We start from the raw sequence: 20,647 nt of genomic DNA, 5'->3' as shown, positions 1-20,647 counted from the left end.
CTTTTGGGCGTTCTCAGTTTTACTTCCCTGTTCTCAAAACTAAGCATTTAGGGGAGGAGGATAATGTAAACATGAATGCTCGCTAATACTATACGTTTCCCTGATACAACCAGTATATACTGTCTAAAGGATTCAGAATCTTAATTTGTAAACCTTTTTATTCAGAAGCCCTTAAACATCAGCTTTCAGATAAACAGTCTGACACTTCAAACTGCTGTGAAGAAAATAAAATTGTGGTTTGTTTCTCAGAATAAAAAACAGATTCCTTGAAATGATTCACCAGGCAGCATGGCAGCTTCTGCTTTTAAAAAACTCTAGTGTCACTAACATTACACTTCATGTAATTTTTGGGCCTATTTTTGGAAAGATCAATGGTACCTGTTTTTCTCTGAGGGCCAAGCTACAAGTGACAAATGACACTTGAACGGCAAGTGTATTCCTCCCTGTTCACTTGACCTCTACTCAATCCACTTGCTGTTCAAGTGTCATTCGTCACTTGTAGCTTGGCCCTGATATACCACTAAGTACATAGAAGAGGCAAGTGAAAATGTGCTTTTTATGACACAAAATTCATTCACTCCCACAGAAGAGCAGACATTTTTAGAATTCTTGCTCTTTTTTAAAGACTCAGGGCCAAGCTACAAGTGACAAATGACACTCGAACAGCAAGTGGATCAAATGGAGAGCAAGTGGAGGGCAAGTGAACAGGGAGGAATACACTTGCCGTTCAAGGGTCATTCATCACTTGTAGTTTGGCCCTCAGTTCCCTCAGTCTTTTTAAAAGACTCGGAGACATCGCAGAGACAAACATGCATAAGCCCATGGATTCCAATAGGTTTAGGGCACCTAACTCTGAGTTGAATCATGGCCAAAGATAAATCCAGTCCACTGAGGAATAACTTTTATTTTACATGGTTAATTAACACTGTGATGAATCAAAGACTTTTTAAAATCATTAAATACAGAACATGGCTCACACCATGTGAGAGCCAGTGAACTAGAGTATTAAAATGTTGGATGAGGCTTTGGAAAGCCTATGAAGTTCACTGGAAGACCCTGGGCCAGTCACTCCCTTTCAGCCTAACCTTCCTCACAGTGTGGTAGTGAGGATCAAATGGGAAAGGGTGGGTGTACAGTTCCCTGAGACCTTTAGAGGAACGGTGTGAATGTAATCATGCTTTGAAGCAGGACCTGATATTTGTAATTATCTGTAGCCTAAAATTCATTCAGGAACATTTTCAATGGGCAAAGTTCTTTAGTTTATGGAATGTCATTTTATTCCCTGTTACTATATGTTTATCCCCATCAGTCAAACTCTAAAAAAAATAATAAAATCAACTGAGAATACAAATGACAGTAACCATTTTTAATAATAGTTTCAGGTTGGTCTGCAGTGGAAGAGCAAGTTCTGGGTCCAATAGCACCTTAAAGACCAAAAAGATTTGCAAGGTATGAGCTTTTGACAGTCAAAGCTCCCTTTATCAGGTATCTGTCATCTGATACAAAGAGTATCTCCTTGGGGAAGGGAATTCTTAGTGGCCTGTTTCCTGTCTCCTATCGATAGCTTCAAGGATGGAAGTTGGATAATGAAGAGAAAGGGACCTTAGCTGGAACTGGAGCCAGGGATGACGGAGGGGTACCTGGATGCTTCATACAACTCCTTCATGAATTCAGGATTGATGTGAAAAGATGCAAGAAAATGATTGTCTGGGCAGCTACAAGTTTTTTTTTTCCCCTCCTCTACCCTACCCATTTACGTGTGAAGTTTCCTCATTGGTTTATCAAAGTAAAATTCTGCGGCAACTTCCTCTTTCTTTTTGAGTTTCCTTTTCATCAGAGCAGCGTGTCTTCTCAGTGTGGAACTCTGAAACAACAGAGCAACAGAGGAGGACCGCATGGCATACAAGGTAAGTCCTACTGCTGACAAGACACTGATGGAGACTCTTGGTACTATTGATCCTCATGAAGGTTTTTTTAAAAAAAACATGGAAAACCAGATTGTATTGTGCCACAGGGACTTAAAATTCTGTCTGATATCACCCAAATGGCAAGGCTAGAGGTTCTGTCTTGACAGATCATGATGTAAATTTACACAATAGGATTTTTTTAAAAATATATACCTAACTTGGCACTCTTTGGCTGAACTAGTGACCCAAAAAACTAGTGACCCTATCGTACTTGTGGTTACAAGTTGTGTCTGGTACCTATATTTGGTCACTAGAGATTTGCATGGCCATGCTGGCAAAGTGCCAGCAGTGAGCTTTGGTGACAGAGCCATACCAGGAACTAACGGGACTTATTTTCTGGGCTGGGGTAGACATAGCCTGGTGCAAGGACAGTGGTAAGTCTTCCTAGTAAAAGTTTTGAAGGCCAATAGGAGGGCAACTACTATCATCCAGTGAAGGTGAGCCAATTACTTTTTAAAAAACAACTCAGTAAAAATATTGTTCTCAGCATGCATTCCAGTTTTCCTTAATATCAAATACCAGTCCCTTGGAAAAAATTATCCCTATTTCTCCTTTGACAGAAATTTTGTTAGGGACCACTAGAAGTTTGTTAGGATCCACCCAGACCCTTCCTGTCATCTTTATAAGTTAAATCTCTGAATGGTTTGAGGGGGGCAGCAGACACACTAATATCAATGCACCCACATGGACAAAAATGCCATACACACCCTTCCAATAACAATATTCTTTGAAATGCAGTATAGGGGCAAAGGAGTTAGCCGTGTTAGTCTGTAGTAGCAAAATAGAAAAGAGTCCAGTAGTATCTTTAAGACTAACCAACTTTACTGTAGCATAAGCTTTCGAGAACCACAGTTCTCTTCATCAGATGCATGGAGGGTATGAAGAAACTGGTTAGATATATATAGGTGGTGAGGGGAAGGGGGAGTAGATGTAATCAGTGGCTTCTGATAATGGGATCAGTTTGCTTCTGATAATGAAATCAGTTACTTCTGATAATGAGATAACCATTCATAGTCTTCGTCATTTGGACCCATGGGAAGGAAGCCCTTGGGAGATTTCATCAGGACTTCAACAACTTTCATCCTACTATCAACCTGAGCCTGGACCACTCTACACAACAGGTACACTTCCTGGACACCACTGTACAACTACATAATGGACAGATAAATACCACCTTATACCAGAAACCCACCAACTGATACTCATATTTACATGCCTCCAGCTACCATCCTAAACATACCACTCGGTCAATTGTCTACAGCCAAGCCTTACGTTACAATCATATCTGTTCCGATGCTCTTGATTCAGACTCCCACTTAAGAGATTTACAACAAGCATTTTTGGAGCTACAGTACCCACCAAATGAAGTGAAGAAACAAATCGACAGGGCCAGACTGGTACCCAGAAACAGTCTGCTCCGGGACAAACCTAAAGGACCTAACAAACGAACACCACTGGTTGTCACCTACAGTTCCCAGCTCAAACCCATCCAACATATCATCAACCCATCCTGGAAAACGACGCCTCTCTCTCACAAGCCCTGGGTGGAAGACCTCTCCTTGCCTACAGACAGCCCCCCTACCTTAAATGATTTCTCAGTAACAACTGTGAATTGGCTAGCAGAGTCACCAACACAGGTAACAGTCCCAGATGCCAACTCTGCCCTCATATCTACCCAGGAAATACGATTACAGGACCTAATGGCATCAACTACAGTGTCTCTGGCTCTTACAGCTGCTCATCCAACATGATATATGCCCTCATGTGCCAACAATGTCCATCTGCTCTCTACATTGGACAAACCAGCCAACCTCTGTGCAAAAGCATAAATGGACACAAATCTGACATTAAAAATGGCAACATCCAGAAACCAGTGGGAGAACACTTCAATCTATCAGGACATTCCATCAAGGACTTAAAGGTGACCATAGTTCAACAGAAACCTTTCAAAAACAAAATCCAATGGGAAGCTGCTGAATTGGAATTCATATGTAAATTTGACTCAGTCAGACTTGGATCGAATAGAAACTATGAATGGTTATCACACTATCAGAAGCAACTGATCCCATTATCAGAAGCCACTGATTACATCTACTCCCCCTTCGCCTCACCACCTATATATATCTAACCAGTTTCTTCATACCCTCCATGCATCTGATGATGAGAACTGTGGTTCTTGAAAGCTTATGCTACAGTAAAGTTGGTTAGTCTTAAAGGTGCTACTGGACTCTTTTCTACAGTATAGTGGATGCATTTATGTCTTACACATACACACGTGTTTGTAAGAGCAAGCCAATGCACTTTCACTTTCAAAATAAAACCGGACACTAGTACCTGGATAAATGTGGCATTCAAAGAGAATGTTCAGCTATACATATGTTGAATGTGACAAAACAATTACTCAATATGTGTACAAATAAAAACATGTACACCATACACAGACTGTACACTGTAATGACTGAGTGTGCAGGTCTACACACACCCAAATACTGCTTATCTATATAGAAAATATTGCTGAATATATTTGAACTGCAGCTATTCGGTAAGCAAAGCCAGATCTATTGTGAACTGAAAACATGAGATTTAAAAACTGTTTCTGATCAGTTTGCTAATATCCTGTTTCTCAAGTTTCTGCAGCTGCTAAAATGTAAATGAATACAGCACTTTTAATGGAGTGGGAAATAGGGTTGCCAGCTCCGCATACAGTCCACCTTCCAATAAAGGGAAACTGATCTTTGTAGACTGGAGATATGTTGTCATTCTGGGAAATCTCCAGGCCCCACCTGGAGGTTGGCAAACTTGGGCATATCCAGAAGCCTGCTAGAGTATCGGCATTTTCATTTGTGAAATGTTGAAAAGTATGGCTGGGAGGTCCAGAAAACCACACTTATAAGCAGACGTGCCAGGGTGACTGGAGATAGTTGACAAACTTTCAACTTTCACTTCAGAGCAGTTCTCCATTCCAGAAGCTGTCTCTCAGCTTTTGACTCTGAACAGTGCTGGCAAGTAGACAAAAAAATTCTTCATTGACAGATGCTGAATGAAAGATTTCAGAGTCCAACCCATTCACACATTCACCTTGTGGCCCTCCTCAGCTGTTGCCACTAGATGCGGGGCTTCCAGGTCAGCTGTAATCCCTTGTAGCTGCCAACCAAACAGGGTTCGCGCCTTTAAAAGCACAGGACCCAAAGCCTCCTTCACAGCTGCTTTAAGTTCCTCCTTCAGACTTCAGTTTTTCATTAAATTGTTCCTGCAAAGCCTCCTTTTTCTGCTGGGCTGCTGTGATTTCAGGATTGCCATAATTTGCTCAGTCTTGACTCACTTAGCGGTTCACAGTTTCTCTCCAAGGGAACACAACCTCATTTCCTGCACCAGTATAATGCACTCTCCTTTAAGTGGGGTCTGAGGCAGTGTGACCAGCTTTTGAATTCTTTGCTTGAAAGAGTACAGGAGTTATACAGTCTTTTTTATATTTGCTCTACTTACTAGGTATAAATTAAAAAATACAGTTGCCAACTACAGATTGGGAAATTCCTGAAGATATAGAGTTGGAGCCAGGAGAGGGAGGAGTCCAGGGAAAGGAGGGAGCTCAGCTGGGTATAATGTCATAGAGTCCACCTTAGGAAGCAGCCATTTTCTCCAGAGGAACTGATCTCTGTAGTTTGGAGATCTGTTGTAATTCCAAGAACTCTCTAGTTCCCACCTGGAGTTTGGCAACCATACTCTGCCATGAGGCAATAGATTCACCAGGGAGCAACTTGAGCACTTTATTTTCCAGCTTATTCCTAATACACTGTTTTCTAACTGCCTGTCGCTAGTCATATAGATGTACTAGGGTTCCCAGATCCCTATACCCTCCAGCAGGAGGAGGGTTATCCCAGACTTACCCATTGTAGTCTCCTCATACAAGCAAAGCATGCACACGGTCACCTGGTGGTCTGGAGACCTCCTGTAATTAAAACTGATCTCCAGGCTACAGAAATAAGTTCTTCTAGAGGAAATGGCTCATTTGGATGGTGGATTCTATGGCATTATATCCGGCTGAGTTCCCGCCCCTCCCCAAATCCCACGCTCCTCAAGTTCCTCCCACAAATCTCTAGGAATTTCCCAACCCAGAGATGGCAACCCTAGTTAAGGACAAAAGTCCACTCTGAAGACCAATAGGAGAACACTAAACAATTCCATCTTTCTCTCCATCCCCAACCAACCTCTGGCCTTTATAGGTGACCATCAAGCAGTTTCTCCTACTCTGTATAGTATACTGTAGAAGAATCTACCCAATGGAGCTACTCTAGGACTTCCCTCTTATTCTAGATTCTATGGTATACCATAGATTCTTTCCGTCAAAGCTACCATTTCATCCAGAGGAACAGATCTCTGTAGTTTGGAGATCAGTTCTAATTCCAAGAGAACTACAGGCCCCATCTGGATGGTAGGAACTAGTAATCCTATCTTCAAAGTAACCATTGTTGAGGTTGGTATAGACTTCCCAGGTCCCTATACCCTCCCAGTGGGAGAGGTAGACTGGGACTTACTGGAAGTTGTCTGACAAGCACACAAAGTGTGTGCTTTCCCAGGGAGGCGCAATGACATCCCTTCTGGGAAGTGACATCATCACACCAGCCATGGGTGTGCTCCTGCGCTTTGTTCAGAACCAATTCAGCCCAATTGGGGCCAAAATTGACCCCAGTGAGGTGCAGGAGCATGCTCATGGCTGGTGCAATAAGGTCACATCAGGAAGTGCATCCTGCCAGGAGTGCACCAAGTACACGCTTTCCTGGGTTGCCTGCCAGAGGCAGGTGATCATCAGGCAACAGGGCAAACCCCTGGCAGGCAACGGGAAAGCCTAGGTTTTGCAGCCCTAAGATTAATAGCAAAAACCCCACCAAGGTTCCCTCTGCCTTTGTGAAGAAGTAGACCTATTGACAAAGGACAGGTCTATAAACCATGATTAGCCATTATAGCTCAATGAAATGTCCATGTTCAGAGGAAGTATACTTATAAATACCAGGGGGCTGAGGAAAAGCTACAAGTACAGTTAAGACAAATTCTGTAACTTAAAGTGCTAATAATGATGATTTAGTGCTTCTCTTTGGTGGGCTCCAACCAGCTATTCTGGTGATGAAAAAAATCTGAAAGATCTTCTCTAATAACCCAAAAAGGCTCTGCTGTGTGCTGTGTAAATGTCAAGGGTGCCCACAAGTAAGTGCCTAAAATGTTACTAATGAAGAGTTACATATTCTTCCTGGATTGTGGCTTGCATTTTAAATACATCTTTTTCCATTTTAAAACCACAAATAGCATAGCACACATACACAATTTAATTTTAAATTGACGATACATGTCTTCATCACATCTGTTCTGGTGCTAAGAAACTATATGTCAAACTGAAGCAGTAAGTACTGAGGTTTTAGAGCAAAGTGGCAACATACACATGAACAGATTGTCCGATACCACTCACCTATAGTTCTTGAAGAGCTCGAACTTACATTAGAGGCTTGTTGTGAGGATGAAACAGAGGAGAGCAGAATTATGTTGTGACTTTGGGTCCTCATTGGGGTGAAAAGCAGGGTATGAATATCTAAATAAATGAATACAGCTTATATGAATATATGGGAGAAGCTGCAGTTAGAACTCTGTAAACAGCTCTAGTCGCTTCATTGCAAAAAGTAAAATAAAGAAAAGAGAAACCAAATGTCCAGAGAGCTGGACCATTAGGAAATATGAAAAAATATAGTGGTTTGTTCGTTCGTTTATTTGTTCGTTCTTTCTTTCTTTCCTTCTTCCTTCGTTTAGGGAAAAGATGACTAAGAGGGATATGACAAAAGTTTATAAAATTATAAACAGTAGGAAGATAGTGAATAGAGAGAGTTCTCTAGAGAAGAACTCAGAGTGTTCCAATGAAACGGAATGGCTTTAGGGTCAAAACAAACGAAAGTGCTATTTACGTAATGCCTAGTTTACTTTCAGAAAAATACATCCCTTTAAATAATTAGAGAAGTTACATTTAATCTGTAATTCCACCCTTAATCGAAGCAGCTAAATAATCCATCTGACTGTTTTTTCTCTTTCCTTTGCATCAGGTGCAGGGGGCAGTGAATGGAGACCTTACTTTCTGATGAAGGTCTCCAATAAGACATTAACTACTCTTCTTTATTCCAGCTGGACCATGGCCAATAAAAATCCATTAACTTCTACTCTGTATTCCACCTTGAGTTACGAGACTACAACAGCAGCAAAGAACTGTGCCATAGAGCACCAGCTAGATAAACATTTGTTTCCTGCTCTTTACAGCATTCTGGTTATCATCAGCATTCCTACCAATACTGCATCTCTTTATGTATCCTGTTGCCAGGTGAAGAAAAAAAATGAACTGGGAATCTATCTCTTCAGTTTATCTTTAGCTGATCTACTATACACCCTAACCCTGCCTCTATGGATTTATTATGCTCAGAATGACGACAACTGGACTCTTCACAGACACCTTTGCACGGCCTCAGCTTTCCTCAAATACCTGAATTATTACACCAGTTCAGGATTTCTCACCTGCATTTCCATTGATAGGTACTTAGCTGTGGTTCACCCACTAAGATTCCATTATCTACGTACAAGAAGATTCGCCTTCCTTGTTGCTATTATGGTTTGGGTCTTTGAAATAATATCAAACTCTCAGGTTCTATATAACGACGACACATTTACAGAATTTTCTAATGACAGTAACCATTCAAAACATACTCTTTGTTATGATACATACCCTCTAAAAAGTTGGCAAGCCAAATTAAACGTTTACCGGGTCTGTTTGGGATATGCAATCCCTTTGCTAATAATGATGTTCTGTTACCAAAAGATATATCAAGCAGTGAAAAATAATCAAGCCACAGAGGATAAGGACAAAAAGAAAATCAAGGACTTACTGCTGACCATTATCATTACTTTTATTTTATGCTTCACTCCCTATCACATTGTGCTGCTTATTCGTAGTATCTATGAGCCAAACAATTGTTCCTATGCTAGGAAAATGTATGAGCCCTATAGAATTACAACTGCATTGACGAGTTTAAATTGTATACTTGACCCAATACTTTACTGTTTTGCAAGTGAAACTGGAAGAACAGATGTTCAGAACATGGTCAGGGGGTGGTGTTTTTCTGTCAGCCCTAATGATGTACAACAGTCACAAAGCATTGCCTTGTCCAGCAGTTCACAGGGCAGAACTGGAAAAGTTCCAGAATCAGCAACTTTTCTGTAGGTTTTGATACAACAGAGGGCTAAACTTGACAAATGTGGGTAAGGAGGTCTCCTTCTCCCCATATGGTTGGGTTCTTCAAGGCAGGCAACAGAAGAATCTTCAGATTCAAGAAAGGGCTGCTATTACAATTTGGCAATTCTATTGTCAGACAGCCCCTGTATCCTGCTTCTCCTTCTGCACCTTCTCTTTGGGGAAAAGAGTCTGGTACTGTGTCATCAAATGCCAGGGTCAGACTCCCATAAACTCACCCATATATCCCTAATCTCGTCCATTCTATTTTTTGATGCATTTAATTGAAATAAGTATCTTTGGGAGCCAATCTCATTCTAACAGTAGGGTGTACATGGATTTAGTTTCACTCAGAGTTACCGAGGAAGGTATAAGATGGTCAATAAGCAGGAAGGCAACAATTTTATGCCCTACTTTATTTGCACATTATTGGGTTAGTGGAAGTGTACGAATAGCTACAGAATTCTTATAAATTGTCTAAATAAATAAATCTACCATTACATCTGTGTGCAAACTCTTCCTCTAGAACTTGTTTTGGCATTGCCAGTCTGTAGGGTCTCTTGTCCGCCAATGAGGGCTCTGTGAATCAGCCCACGCTACCTCGGAGCATCAGCCTGGTAGGCTGATGGTGAGAGCTCCTGGAAACAGAAGCCTATGATCTATCCAGGACTCTAGCTTTCCCACCACCATAGGCTGCTTATTGAGAGGGGAGTGCCTGTTGTTCTCTTTTTGTATACGATGATAAATATACCATAGAACCCTTTAGTGACATCAGTACATGCTGAGAGCAATCCTAAGAAGGTCTGCTAAGAAGTATGTCCCATTTATCCAATGGGCTGTTCTCCCAGGAAAGTGTCCATAAGATTGCAGACTTTGTTACTCTACGTTGTTCTTCGTGGTGTATAATATAGTAAATAGTGAGGTGGTGGAAAATGCCATCAAGTCATAGCTGACTTACAGTGACTTGTGCTCGGGTATTCAAGGCAAGAGACTAACAGAGGCGGTTTTGCCATTGCCTGCCTCTGCAACCTTGGTCTTCCTTGGAGGTCTCCCATCCAATTACTAACCAAGTTCAACCCTGCTTAGCGTCTATCAGGCTTGCTTGGGCTATCCAGGACAGAGCAGTAAATGGTGTAGAAAAACTTTTTTTGAGTTTATCGTATCTGTAGTTATACAATGTCTGGTACTGGTTTGGTGTAGCAGTTAAGAGCGACAGGACTCTAATCTGGAAAACCAGGTTTGATTTCCCACTCCTCCACTTGAAGCCCACTGAGTGACCTTGAGTCAGTCACAGCTTCTAGGACCTCGCTTAGCCCCACCCACCTCACAGGATGATTGTTATGGGATAATAATATCATACTTTGCAAACTGCTTTGAGTGGGTGTTAAGTTGTCCTGAAGAATGGTATATAAATCCAATATTATTATTATTACTACAACTTGGCCAAAAAGTGGGTATGCAGAGAAGTATAAACAGTGTTGAAATAATGCTTTTTTCTGCCTTAGCCCCTGTCACTGGTTGCTTCTTTTAGTCTCCAAAATTAATTCTATTGTCTTATTGCAAAAGATAGCATCGGCGACTGCAACACATAATTTCCTATGGTATTTTCTCAAGATGTGTCCTGATGTTGTTTTCCCTCACCAATTTTAACTCATGGGTATTATTGCTTCAGCTTAGCCTACATATTGCCATAGTAACACAATCTAGGAAATGGAAGTATATCAGCCTGATGTTATCCAGGATGTGGCAACTTAATTGTGCAGCCTGCAACAAAATAAGTAGCTTACAGTGAAGAGAATTTGTGAAGCATCCTATTCTTTGTTGCACATCTTCAAGAATGCAGCAGCACATGTCTGATTATTGAAATATCTGCAGTTTGCCCCAGCTAGGCTGCTCACTCAAAGACTAATGTAACAGAGAAAGGGTTATTGAGAGCAGGTATACTCAAGTAACAAATCTACTCAGAAATAACTCCCATTTTGGTCAATGGAGCTTCTGTATTAATATAGAAAAAAATGTTGTCGTTCTTGGGAGGAGTCAGGAAGTAGACAACCACAACACCCACTTTCTTTCTCTTCAGTTGGGGCCCATGTAGAAGGAGAAAAGGCCAAGATTTAGAGAGCTCTGTAAGTTATTACCATAAAGTTTAAAATTTGTTGAAAGACTGAGTGTGTTTAATATGAAGAAAGAGGTAACACACTTTGAAACAATTTGTACCCAGGAAAGCGCTCTTAGGATTGCACTGTTGCTGTACATAGGGTTGCCAGGAGTTTGGTTTTCACCCAGACAGGCTGTTATTTCCAGGGGAAATGAACTGAAAATACTGGACACCTGGCTGCAGGAGGGGAGGGAGGAGAAGAGGAGGAAAGGAAGGGAAAGGTGAGGAAAGGGAGTGAATGATGTGGCACGCAGGAAGCCAGTTCACTTGCCGCAGAACATGCTGGACTTGGCCCAGGGTGTGGCATCACTCACAGGCTGGGCCTACAGCGTGGGCTGTGGCCTGCATGGCCTGGCACAATGATGTCATTTCTGGAAATGACATCACTACAGCAGGGAAAGGAGTGTACACATGCAAAGTGCACATGCAAAGATCATTCATAATGTGAGTACCAGGTCCTCCCATCTCCCCAGGATCCAGTATTTGGGATGGGGGGGGGTGGATCCCCCATTCCCAACTCTCTGCCTCTGCCATTACTCACCTTGCCAGCCTCCAGGTGATAGCAGGAGATCTCCCGGAATTACATCTGATCTCCTGGTAATAGAGATCAGTTGCCCTGGAGAAAATGGCTGCTTTGAAGGGTGAACTCTATGGCATTATGCCGCACTTAGGCACCTCCCCCTCCAAGCGCTGCCCTTTCCAGGCCCTGTCCCCCAAATCTCCAGGAATTTCCCAACCTGGACCTCGCAACCCTACCTCCCGAGCACACTCCTGGGTCAGTGCAATGACATCACTCCTTGGTCCCTCCGCTCCCTCTTGGAGTGATGTCATCGTACCACCTCAAGAGTGCTCTTGCACTTCACAGCAGGCCTGCACAATGATGTCACTTTCTGGAAGTAGGGTTGCCAGGTTCCTGTAGTCCCCTGGCGGGGGACTGGGAACCCGGCACTCGCCCTCCATGACGTCTGGTGTTCCGTCTTGTGCATGCTATGCATGTGCGCGCTCCCAGCATGCATGATGATGTCACTCCTGGGACATGATGTCATCATGCAGGTCAAAGGGTGGCCCAGCATGCACTCCCACACTTGCTGAAGGGCTGAATCGCCCCCCACAGGCGCGATTCAGCCCAAAACAGGCCTGTTGTGAGTCACATCGCGCTACCCAGGGGCACGCTGCACTGCCTAGGGGCATGCCTCCCCCACTAGCTAGGTAAGTGGGGTCGGGGGAAGGAGGTGGGAACAGGGGATCCCCCACCCTGGGTGGAGATTTGTAGCCCTATCTGGAAATGATGTCATTGCATGGGCCTTGGAGTGCATGTGTGCGCAAGGAGAAAAGAAAGGTGAGTGTCAGGTCCCTCCGCTCCCCCTGGGAGGGTAAGGGGACCTGGCAACCCTAATTTGGAAGGAGACTGTCTGGCAACACTGCCTGTACAATCCTAAACAAAGTTACACTTTTCTAAGCTCATTGACTTCAACATACGTAGAATAGCCCATAAAGTCTCAAGTCCCTTTCTGTAATTTTACCTTAGCCATGAAGTCTTTTGCCTCATATCCCTGGATTTGTGCACAAACTAAGTAAACAACAGCTTAGGGCCTTATATTATGAGGGTCAGCTAAATATAAAACAAAAAGTTATAAATTACTAAATGACTGGGTAGGGGCATAATGCTATGAGGGCCCTTAAACTTGGCATTATTTAGGACTTCTACATGTCTTAGGCCATTTCCACTCCACCTGATTTTCCTGCCTTTTCCCCACTCTAGATCTGTGTTTTGCTGTGCCAACAACTCAGCCTTCACATGCAGTACCAACAAGTGCTTCTTTGGTTGTTAGACCACAGGAAAATCTCTATACGTGCCAAAAAAAAAAGTCATTTTGGAGGGGAAGTCGGGTGCTTTCATCAGCATCTACAAAAGGTGCCCTTCCCCCTTTTTATTTATTTTTTTGCTTTGCACGTGCACTATTATGCTAGAATGCTGAACGAATTTTTTTTAAAAGAGACATGCATGCAGCTACTATTGTAAGCCAGCACCAAAAAGAGAAAGTCCATAATTGCCCCCCTCCTGTCTCAGGCCCTCACCCTGCCTGCAAACCCTAGATATATCTCAGACCCCTGCCCTGCTCACAGGTTCAGCTATAACTCAGGCTATATTATATATATGCAGGGGGTTAGATAAAGTAACCATTTGCTTGCTCGCTATGACCTTTTTCTTACCTATAGATTATAAAGAAGTTTATACATAGCTGTTTTCTGTCTCACTGAAACAGGAAAGATGTGTGGGTTTTTGAAAGATAAGTATAGCTGTGTTCAGCCATGGAAAATAGGAAGTAAGTAGCAGATACTTGCGCTCAGCTATATAAAATAGGAAGTAAGGTAGCAGACGCACCAAGGGCTATGACCTTTGTGGTTAGACTTGCAGACATGTGTGTGTGCTAATGTGTGACAAACTATGTATGGTATAAAACAAATATGAGTAGGGGGTTTCACCATCCGAGTAATGGGAGATGTAAACTAAGGCGGAGTTTTAGGCGAAGACTGGAAAGGTGTAACTCCCAAGTACCTCAGCCAATGGGGAAAGGGAGAGGGAAATTGCGGACGAGGATAGGATGCTTAAAATCTGTCAATTATCAGTGATGATTTACAGTCTATAAAAATCCTTGTTCAGGAAGCCTCTGGGTTCCTCTTTGGCACCCACAGGCCTGTGTAATCCTATTGCTTCAATAAAACAGCTTGTTCCTTTCAGAGCCTCTATCTCTCTCTTCTTTTGGTTTGAAGCGGGAAGGGTCTGGCCATCGGCCCAGCTGCCTTCGGGCGACACTATTGCAAGCAGGCTTCTGCTACTGGACAAAAATGTAAAGTAAGAGAGGCAAGAGCTTCGGGGGAAGAACTGAGTGGAGACTGAGTGAGTAGGAGGATGTTTCTTGAGAAAGAAATGTTTTAAATGTTAATATGCCAGAAAATGCAAGATTAAAAAAAGACAGAAATAAGCAACAACAACAAAATGAAGTGCGGCTCTGGTAAATTTGCAAACCAGCAAAAAACACTGTGTGTGTGTCTGGCAAAAGACTCTCTCTCTCTGTGTGTGTGTGTGTGTGTGTGTGTGTGTGTGTGTGTGTGAGTCACCACAGTTCTGTGACTGAACCACACGTCTAATGACATGCAGAAATGGTCTGATCCAACCCTGTTCCCTTGTGTTGTTCCTCTTGCTATTCAACATATACCAGCTGCTATTACTTTCACACAGTTACTATGTCTTACTCCACCCACAGGGTTTTTAAAAAACTTAATTTTAAAAATGAAAGAGCAGAGAGATCACTCATTACCTCTATTTTGATTCTGTGACAAATCCTACTTTCCACAACAGTTGTTATTGACTAGAGGAGAAATGATGACTATGGACTAGCTCTGATATTTAAGCAAACCTCCGTTCAGTCCAATGGTTTAGATGACCTCTCTTTTATAGACACTGAACACTTGTAAATGTTATCCAAATTGAAAATTTGTACTTGTGGATGTCCAAGTTGGGATGCTGGGACACACTTCTGTATTTACCACAAGTTTGCTGTCACTGAATTGGTATTTTTCTTGCCTCAGCTTTTTTAGAGACTGATTTCCTACCTTACTTGCTCTTTCAGTTAAATATGTTGAAGGCAATGGTGTTTCAGACAATAGCCAGAGTCCAAAGAGCTACTAGACACGCCCTAAGTTCAAATGCTCTGAAGTTCCACACTACATGCCTTGTTCACGAGTTACAGTGAACACATGTACATTTAATCCATGTAGACAGTACACTTGATTGTTCTTTGTACATGCATTGAGTAATTCTTATGTTACAGTCAATACATGTACAGCTGCACGTGTGATACAAACCTCACATTTATCCAGCAACTGGTCCCCAGTTTCATTTGTAAAGTGAAGGGATGTTGGCTCTTTCATACAAACAGGTGTATGTGTGTCCGTGCAAGGATGCATATGTATTCACTGTAATTTGTGAACAGAGCAAGAGAGCTTCGAATTTCCATTGCACCTCAAACTTTTCTGCCATGAACAAGGAGGTGAGTTTCCAGGGCATTCATGAAACACATGCTCAAAGGCATTAGACTCAGGAACCTAGCTGGAGGGTTCCTTGGACTGTGTTACAGAAACCATTGCTTGCATTTATTTTTATACAATATTGCTGGAAAAAAGGAATAAAAAAGGAATAAAGCGGGTTGTTTGATCTACTGTTTTCACTAGAGGGCAGCTTTGGTCCATGTACTGAAATGAGATTTGTTTGGAAAACATTATTGGGGGGGGGGGGGACAAGTGAGAAGCAATTCTTCCCTTGCTGTCTTCATCTAGGGAGCCACTTAAGAACGCTTTGCCTTAACTGGCAAAGTAGGAACTGTTGGTTCTGATGACTCCAAAGAGGCTTCCCTTTGGAAAAGTTGCTTTGGGAGATAAAGCCAGAGCACTGTTTTCTAAAGGCTGTTAAAAACAAATTTTATGTCTGTAAAACAAGATTCTTGTGGTGCTTTAAAGATGAACAGATTTATTGTGACAAGCTTTGGAGAGCTCTAGTTTCATGGGCTTTAGTTTATGCTACTATAAAACTGTTCCTCTTGGAGGTACTGCAAGACTCTCCTTAGCAACAGACTAACACAGTGAGCCCACCCACCTATCCCCCACCCCCGGATTAGTTTTTAAGTTTAATGACATATTCTATACCCCCAACTCTTTAATTCTTAAAGTTTTTTTAAAGTTTAATGACATATTCTATCCCCCCCTTCCCCGCAACTCTTTAATTATTTAGTTTGTGAGCTTCGTGGGGATAGAAGCTAGAAAAACTTCTGTCTGTATTTAATCTTTTTTTAAAAAAACCAATTTTTATTGGATGGGTTGACCTACAATTTATTCATATCTTACAAATCCATTTCCCCCTTTGTCCCTAAGTGCATCCCAACCCCTCCCCCTCCCCCCTTTTCTGTGCAGACTCCCGACAGCACTACGGTCCCGTATTTTCTTATCATTTGTTCTATATTACTTTTCCTTTATCCCTACTAACTAGAGGTAAAATCCTAGCTTACCATTACTTAATACAATTCTATAACTATTAATAAGCTATTAAAAAGCCATCAGAACATATTTCTTTTGCTCATATACATTTCTTCAAACCATTCATTTATAATTCCCATTTTTTTTATCTAAATACATTTAGCTTAATATTTTCCCAAATAACACTATAGATTAAAATTAACAATTTAACCTTTCTCTTATTTCCTTCTACAGTTATATGTAGATTTGCTTACTATCAATTTGCATAGTTAACTTTCCATTACATTTCCCAATTTTTCCATTTTTTTAATTTGCTAATTTCTTCATTTAGCTCACGACCTTTCATTTGCATCATACATCCCAATTCTACAAATAGACAAACAAACAAGAAAAAAAAACTATTAACAATTTTGCCTTCCTCTTAATTCCTTCTACCGTTTTATATATAAATGTATTTAATATCAATTACCTAGTTAACTATACATTACATTTCCCTTATTCACTTTATCCTAATTTACTAATTCTTCAATTGACTTTTAACCTTAAAAACCCCATACATCCCACATCTAAGAAATGAAAAATAAACTCTTCAGACTTTAAACTGTGGCCTTAGTCTTTTAAGTAACTCCCACTTGTAGCTTGATTCTTATATTCATATTACTTTTCTCGGCTTTCTTCTTCACTTGAATTCTTCTGTCACTTGGTAGCTTTTTCCACTTGAAGTAACTGGGGATGACTCTCTCTTTCATGCTTGTTGTTAATCCTTGCACTTGATTCTTTAGAAATGCTGATACATCTTCATTCAGATCTTCTTGCAAGTACTGCTCCGTTTCTCCTCGCCCCTCGCGTTTTTGTTGTTTACATCCTGCTGTTTTGTAATCAATTTCTGCCGCCTGCTCGTATCCTTGAATTGTCTGCCTAGTTGATTGCTCTTCATCTTTCAATTCCACAACTGTTTTAAATATATCCTTAGTGCTTTTAATTAAACTTTCGTTCATTTCCCGAATAAATTGTATCAACGCTTTATGTCCCTCTGCAACTTTTTCTCCCAACGATTTTATAGCTGATCGCATAGCAGCCTGCCGTTTCTTCTCCACTCTCTTCAAATTTACACTAGATTTCTCCCCCCCCCACCGACATCTTCTTTATCTTTTGCTTTAAATATTCGTATTATTTTAATCTCACCAGATATCGGGCGGAGAGTCTCTATGGCAACTTTAAGGTAGTTCAAAGTGATGAATATCCCCTTCCTCTTGCCTTCTCGCTGCCATATCTCGCGTTGCTTCTTCAGGGACTTCTTTGCTGCTTTGCTTCCTTCTTCCTGTTTTCCAAATCAAGCCTCTCTAGGCAGTTCCGCTCGATGTTCTTCTTGCTCCGTTCTCTCGTGATGTTTACTCAGCCGTTCCTCCACCTCCATCCCTTTTCTCACAGCCAGCTATCTCTCTCCAAACTGCAAGTATGCATAAACAAAAGTTATTTTCTTTTACGCTTTATAATCTTTCTAATTTCAAATCTTCCTTCAAGATGTCTTGCTCCTGTCTTATTTTATCATCTCAGTCCACAATTTTAATTTTTAGTAAAGATTTTCCTTCTCTTTTTAAATCCGAAAGCCAAATAAAGTTCTTTTACCTTGATTTGTTCCGTTTGGGTCTTTCGTGCTGCCTCATTCGTTACCCATTAGCTAAATCTGGTTCTGAAGTTTGGGTCCTGGCGGGCTTATGCCGAGCAACGACTCAAAGAGTGCTGCAGAGATGTTAGCTCGTCCTTCTTCGAGAGTACCTCAAAGCGGTGTGGGAGATCCATCGTCCTGGACCCTCCCCCCTGCTGAGATCTTGCTCTCTCTGGAACTTGTAGCATTCTGGCTCCTCTCCTGCCTGGAGAGAAGTGGCAGCCGGTGATCTGAGCACCTGGCCTGCCCAAAACAGTCACTCTTGACGATCCAGCTCCTTGGACCGCTTCAGCCCGCCATTAGCCAAACCGGAAGTCTCCCTGTCTGTATTTAATCTGAAGTGATTAAGGGCATAGTTTGTACTCTTAATCACTATAATATGCCAATAATGATACCAAGGACTTTGTTTTTAAAAAGTGTCATTACTCATATGTAAGGCTGCACTGATTTCCACCAGTTTTCCCCTTGGGACTTGGGAGAGCCCACCCTCCAAGATGCTGTTGGGAGAGGCCCCCCAGGTGCTGGTACTACTGCTATGAGAAAAATAATGATGATCTACTTCACTCTTGAGAATGGTGTAGGGTAGCAAAAAACATTAAAACTGTAATTCTATGCACACTTACCTGGGATGAAGCCTCACTGAAGATAAGTGAGCTCTCAGTTAAGGTGAGTAGGTCTGCACTGTGAGTATGGTTGTGTTGGTGGTGAGAATTAAAAAGGAAAGAAAGTAGCAGAGTTTAATATTAGCACATTGGAAATAAATAGACAGACTTCTGTGGTTTTAGCTCTATAAAAATACTTTACTACATAACAGGGGGAAAGGGTACATTTGGTAAGAAAATAAAGAATATCTAACTAATTACGTCTTCATGGCTAGAATAGGAGCTTAGAGATAGAAACTTAGAGACTGAGAGCCAAGCTACAAGTGACGCCTGACACAGGTTGGACACTTGTCAGCTTCCCTCAAGTTTTGATGGGAAATGTAGGCGTCCTGGTCTTGCAGCTGTAATGGAGAGCCAAGCTGTAAAACCAGGATGCCTACATTTCCCATCAGAACTTGAGGGAAGCTGACAAGTGTCCAACCTGTGTCAGGCGTCACTTGTAGCTTGGCTCTGAGACTGAACTGAGAATACTAAACAAAGAGCAATAAAACCTTAGTATATGTTGCTATCCAATAGACAATCCTAGATTCCTTCATTTAGACTAAAACGCCTCTTTCTATGGTGGGAACTTCTATTAGAGGCTTAAGCGGTCCTATGCTAACTAGCTATCTGACTAAACAAACAGAACAACAATTTAACTCTTTCATGACTGAACATAGGACACTTGCAAAATCCCAACAGGTTGCCAGGTCCGGGTTGGGAAATTCCTGGAGATTTTGGGGGTGGAGCCTGGATAGGGCTGGGTTTACAGAGGGGAGGGGCCTCAATGGGGTATAATGCCATAGAGTTCACCCTTCAGAGCAGCCATTTTCTCCAGGGGAACTGGTCTCTGTTGCCTGGAGATCAGTTGGAATTCCAGAAGATCTCCAGCTACCACCTGGAGACTGGCAACCCTAACTGTAAGAAAGTTGCTCGGAGCATACAGAATAAGAACAGTTGCAAACAGGCCTGGAGGAAAATATCCTGCCCCTTTACCAGAAGCTTAATGGGCTGTTATTTACCAGATGATGTAATTTTACCTCCATGCCATGAAAAACTTCACCTGCCCATTCCCACACATTAAGCCTCTAATAAAAGGACAGGGTGATTTTTTTTTACAGGCCTGATGGTAACCATCCCAATGGAGTTCTGAAGTTGATGATGTTTGATTTCTGGAAACAGATATATAACTGTAGTTTGGAACCGGAACATATCTTATATAACTGAAGATCTTTGAGAAAAGGGTTGTAGATACTTCCTCAATGGGTGCTGACTTATTTTATTTCTTAAAATACTTATATTCTACTTCTCCCCACCCCCTTCCAAGCAAGCTACAAAAAAAAGAAACACATAAAAGTACAGTAAAAAAATCAAACACAATAGCTTCGGTCATCATTGAAGACCTTGCTTTGGGAGCCCCCACCATCTGAGGCTAGATGTGTGGAAACTCAAGAAAGAACCTTCTCGGTCATGGGGCCAAAACTTTGGAACTCCCTCCACAGGGATATTGACTTGTCTGCCTTTGTCATTGTCTTCCACCAATGAGTGCAGACTATTTTCTTTCATTGGCAACCCCCAAGAAAACTTTTTTGGGGGCCCTCCTCCCTGATTGTGTGTGCATTTGTTTTTAAGTCTATATTTTTTATTATATTAATATATGAATTTTAAATTATCTGTTTATATATGAATTTTAAATTATCTGTTTTATTTATCTGTTGTTTGCTGCTGGAGGTACCCTCTTTTGGGTGAAAAGGCAGCATATAAATATTTTAAATATAATAAATAATAACTAAATGTTATAAAACAAACTTTAAATCACATCAGAGTAATCAACCAGCCTATTGATCCAATAAAGGGGTGAGTTTGCCCATCTTTAATCAAGCTCAAATGCCCTCTCAAATGCCTTAACCTTCATAACAT

General features: G+C 41.6%; 1 protein-coding gene across 1 annotated transcript; it reads left to right on the top strand.

Moving 5' to 3' along the window:
• The first annotated feature begins 1,846 nt into the window (after nucleotides 1–1,846).
• Nucleotides 1,847–9,651, top strand: GPR65 (G protein-coupled receptor 65). Its single transcript, XM_054972462.1, has 2 exons — nucleotides 1,847–1,907; nucleotides 8,130–9,651. Exon 2 carries the CDS (start codon nucleotides 8,137–8,139, stop codon nucleotides 9,214–9,216), a length of 1,080 nt encoding a protein of 359 aa, XP_054828437.1. The 5' UTR covers nucleotides 1,847–1,907; nucleotides 8,130–8,136; the 3' UTR covers nucleotides 9,217–9,651.
• The last annotated feature ends 10,996 nt before the right edge of the window (nucleotides 9,652–20,647 follow it).

The sequence above is a fragment of the Eublepharis macularius genome, chromosome 2 (genome assembly GCF_028583425.1).
Source record: "Eublepharis macularius isolate TG4126 chromosome 2, MPM_Emac_v1.0, whole genome shotgun sequence".
NCBI lineage: Eukaryota > Metazoa > Chordata > Lepidosauria > Squamata > Eublepharidae > Eublepharis > Eublepharis macularius.
Note: the sequence above shows the minus strand (reverse complement) of the source record. Positions and strands in the feature narration are given on the sequence as shown.

Coding starts and splice junctions, on each gene's coding strand:
- GPR65 (XM_054972462.1), top strand. CDS start 8,137: ATGGCCAATAAAAATCCATTAACTTCTACTCTGTATTCCACCTTGAGT.